Source organism: Trichechus manatus, unplaced genomic scaffold (genome assembly GCF_000243295.1).
Source record: "Trichechus manatus latirostris isolate Lorelei unplaced genomic scaffold, TriManLat1.0 scaffold00041, whole genome shotgun sequence".
Taxonomy (NCBI): Eukaryota; Metazoa; Chordata; class Mammalia; order Sirenia; family Trichechidae; genus Trichechus; species Trichechus manatus.
The window spans coordinates 14234056-14238628 of NW_004443977.1; the positions used below are offsets into that span (position 1 = coordinate 14234056).

Sequence of the window (4573 nt, forward strand, 5' to 3'; positions counted from 1 at the left end):
CTGTGGCAGTCTGCTTCCGTAAGATTACAGCCTTAGGAACCCTATGGGGCAGTTCGACTCTGTTCTGTGGCAGTCTGCTTCCGTAAAGGTTTACAGCCTTAGGAACCCTATGGGGCAGTTCTACTCTGTTCTGTGGCAGTCCGCTTCTGTAAAGGTTTACAGCCTTAGAAACCCTATGGAGCAGTTCTACTCTGTCCTATAGGTCGCCATGAGTTGGCATCAACTTGACGGCAATGGGTTTGGTTTTGTTTTTTTGGTACTAAAAGATTTGGTGTGCTGTTGTTATTTCCTGCTTCTGTGGGCCTTCTTCATAAAATCATCTGAAGAACTCTTCTTTCTTATCTGTTGGCTCTGGCAACGGCTTCTTCCTCATCCTGCCATTAGCTGATCGTTTCCTTGTGATGCTCCCCCTCTGCATCTTCCCCCATGCCTGTTTTCTGCATTACACCTCACCACAGTGTCCTATTTGGTAGGGAGGTGATGGAAAAAAAAAAAAAAAATAGCCTCCTTCCTGTGGCCTTGGTATCCCTAGCTGCCTCTGTCTGCACAGGGCAGCTTCACAGAACCAGTCCAGGCAAAAGTGAAGTTAAGAAGGGAGTTGGGGAGAGGATGCCACAAGCAGTATCCTGTTCAGTTCTTCCTAACCTGCTGTGAGATTGAGCCTGCTTAGGACCCTGGCCAGGACTGGGGGCTCCCACCTGTGGCTTAATACATAAGATAAGCAGCCCTTGCCCATGATAATGTAGAGGCAGCTTGGAAGGGGAGTTTAAACCAAAATCCCAGAAAGGCATTTTTTGGGGAATGTGTTGGAATTTCAGATTGGAACTCTGATTACATTTTTTCCATAATAGTATTACACACGTTAATTATTCTCCAGTATTAATGATCAGATACTTTGTGGGTTAACCAAAGAACCTGACAGCAGCAGATGACATAATTATTATGAGAAAATAAAGTCTGGTATCAGAAGATCCAATTTAGAAGTAGACTTTGGGATGCAACCCAAGATTAACTACATTGATTTATAAACGAGTCTGCCCTTTAATTAGCCATTTAATATATTCTTTAGTGATGTTACATTTCTGAATTTTACTTATGTGATACAAACTTGAACTGTCCTTCTAATGCACTGTTTTCTTCAGGATTGTTTTTTATGGCCTTCAAAAAAAGTATCTGTTTTCAGTGGGGATACCCAGAGTTCCTCTCTCAACACAGATTTTCGTGATATCAAAGATAAAAATGAATATAATCATGCTAGTTTGATTTGCTGCCAAATTTCTTTAGGTAAAGTTTATAGTTTATATAGATATTTTTAACACAGCCAAGTACTACTGATTTTTTAAAAGATAAGTTTTCTAATGGTGCAATTTTCTTTTAAAAAATGTGTGTATGGCACTATTCATGATAGTTCTGCATAGTTGAAATTTATGTTATGAAATAAAAGATTGAGGTTTCTCTTAGCAATGAAATCTTGCCAAAGCATTGGAACATAGGATGAATCAAACAGTCAAAGTGGCTGTTGCATGAACCAAATGCTTACCATGACCAAACAAGCCACATTTTAAACAGTACAGAGTTAATGACTAAGTGACAGTGTAATCAGGCAATGGCAGTTCATCAACACTGTACTGTTAAGTTCCTTAGCTAACTTATCTTTTAACTTTTACAGTTATCATTCTTATGTCATTGGATTTGTTGTGCCAAATCAAAAGGAACTAACAGAACTAGCTCGAAAGAAAGGACTTAAAGGCACTTGGGAGGAGCTGTGTAACAGTTGTGAAATGGAAAATGAGGTACTTAAAGTGCTTTCTGAAGCTGCTATTTCAGGTGAGTGTTTTGTTAAACTGATTTGAAGAACTGAGGTGGGAGGAGAGTACTTTTAAATGTATTCAGCCTGTTCTGTTACAAGGCTTAGGTTATATCAGTTTCTACTCAGAAAACAATAGTATTTTCCTGCTGCTAGTAGATGGAAGCATATACTTCTCAAGCTCCCATTCAAACTCCTCTACAGTTCACATAAATTAACACTAGCCAGAGTAGCCTGACAGCTACATGTATCCTGAATGTTCTCGTCTTTGCAGCCTTTATTTTCTGGATTGGCCATTTCTTCACTTCTCTCAGCTGTTTTTCAAAGCCCTGCTCAGTTTCCTGGCCACTGGAGCCCACATGAGAGAGAGAGAAATTGCAAGGAATTATCTTATGCAGTTATGAGGGCTAAACAAATCTGAAGTCTGTAGGGTACACGGTCAGGGAGGGCAGACTGGAATCCTTAGGCATGAGCTGAAGCCTCAGTTCACAGGCATAATTTCTTCAGGGAAGCCTCAGTTATGCTTTTAAGGCCTTGCAGCTGATTGACTTAGGCCCACTCAGATTACCTAGGATAATCTTTCTTACCTAATGGAAACTGATTATAGAATTTAATCACATCTACAAAATACCTGCACAGCAACACCTAGATTAGTATTTGATTGAATAACTGGCTACTCTAGCCTAGCCCAGTTGACCCATAAAATTGACCATTGGAGTTCACCCCATGTCAACTTGGTACCCATCCACATCTCCTTAAACTGTTCTTAATCTCCAAACAAAGAATCACAAAGTCAGACTTCCTCCTAACATGATACAACCGTCCTACATACAACTGAAAGCATGCTAACCTCCCCAAAAGAGGATGCAAAGACCTTGGGTGATTCTTTTCCTGTGATATCCTGTAACTTATATACTGTGATGTACAGTTAACTATTGTTGTTGTTAGGTGCCATTGAGTTGGTTCCAACTCATAGTGACCCTCTGAGCAACAGAATGAAACACTGCCCGGTCCTGCGCTATCCTCACAGTTGCTGTTGTGCTTGAGCCCATTGTTGCAGCCATTGTGTCAGTCTGTCTCATTGAGGGTTAACTATTGTTAATACATTTTATGTTAGGTGACAAGGGCATAAGAGGGGGAAGAAAAGAAGAATATTTAACACGTATACAAACATAACAACAAGGAAGAAATACTCATAACGATTATAATCCTCATTTCTCTAGCTGGTTTTGTGGTTGTAGCTAGTATTTTCCTAAAACACAGGTTTAGATGATATCACTACACTTAAAAAAGACAATTTTTAGCCACGTTGTAGAGTGCAGTGCTGAGTAGTTTGAAATGAAAAAAAACTTCAGTCTTCCAGCACTCAGCTGTTTGTCTCCCCTGCATCTTAGTAGCATCAGACTTTTCTCTGTCCCTCAGATCATTTGTGTGATACATCCCTTACTACACCCACTCCTCACTTACCGACATGGTTAGGTTCCTAAGACCAGGTTGTTAAGTGAAAATTGATGTTATGTGAAAATGGAGGATGACCACATCAGACTGCAAAATGGAGAATGACTACATCATTACATAACTGCCAAATTACATCATTACATAACTGCCAAACCACTGAGAATCATAGCCCAGCCAAGGTGACACATAACCTTAACCATCACAGCCAGCATTACTCTTGGCTTACACCTTGGCGTTTGTTACTGCCAGACATACGCAAAATAGTTGGATAGTAGATTTTTTTACTATCACTGTAAATGCAAAATATCGGATAATGAAATAGTTGATAAATGAGGAATAAGTGTTCTACTTTTGCTCTTAGTGTTTTCTCCTCTTGGGAACCACTCCTGAAATACTTTGAATCTTGAAGACTTGAACCTTGTTTATTAATGTCTGTTTACTTTTTTACAATTTAGAACTGATCATCTTTTTTTCTCCCAAGGTACTTTATACCTTTAATTTAGTGTATTTTCTTTTTATATATTAAGGCTATGTGTTTACCTGTTTCTTCTTGTTAAATCGTAATATAACTTGAGAGAAGAAGCCATTCATTTTTTTAAACTTTTTAGAACATTTAGTAAAGCACTTTACATGTAGTAATTTTGCTCAGTAAATATTTGTTGAATAAATGCTTGAAAAATTAGTCTTATAAAGGAAATGTGTTTTTTCAAATCTGTACCTTCCTTCCTTCCTTCATCCTTTCCTCCCTCCCCCTCTCCCCCCATTACTCTGATATTGAGAATGTACATGGTTTCAGACTGGTATCAGATCTTGTGTTAGTGAACAAACATTCAGTCCTCAAATAGCTTACAATGAAAATTCTGTTTGGTGACAAGATTCTCTTTAAACTTTATTATTTTTATTTCTAAAGTAATTGTGCTCTTCATAATAAATTCAAAGAAAACAAATAGGTATAAAATACAAAATAAATTCCCCCTTTCCTTCCTCCTTGATTCTAACCCCTAGATGCATATACAGTTTAGTGTGGTGATATCTTTCTCATCCTTTGCATACACATCTAGATGCATATAAGTTTATCCAGCCTGTGCTGCAACTTGCCTTTTTTTTAACCTAACATTGTATTGCAAAATATCTTTCTACACCCACACATACAGATTTAACTCATTTTTTTATTTTATTTTTTTATTGTACTTCAGGTGAAGGCTTAAAGAACAAATAGTTTCTCATGAAACAGTAGTACACATATTGTTTTATGACATTGGTTAACAACCCCACAACATGTCAACCCTCTAACTTCTCAGCCTTTTT

At 38.0% G+C, this 4573-nt stretch overlaps 1 protein-coding gene across 9 annotated transcripts in view; it reads left to right on the plus strand.

Annotated features, from left to right (window-relative positions):
* ACSL3 (acyl-CoA synthetase long chain family member 3) overlaps positions 1-4573 on the plus strand; it is a 74093-nt gene that overhangs the window by 67724 nt on the left and 1796 nt on the right. For all 9 annotated transcript variants that reach the window (XM_023731340.1, XM_023731342.1, XM_023731338.1 and 6 more), the window contains one exon: positions 1670-1827. In XM_023731340.1, the coding sequence (XP_023587108.1) occupies positions 1670-1827 (158 nt within the window). The remainder of the gene's footprint in view (positions 1-1669; positions 1828-4573) is intronic.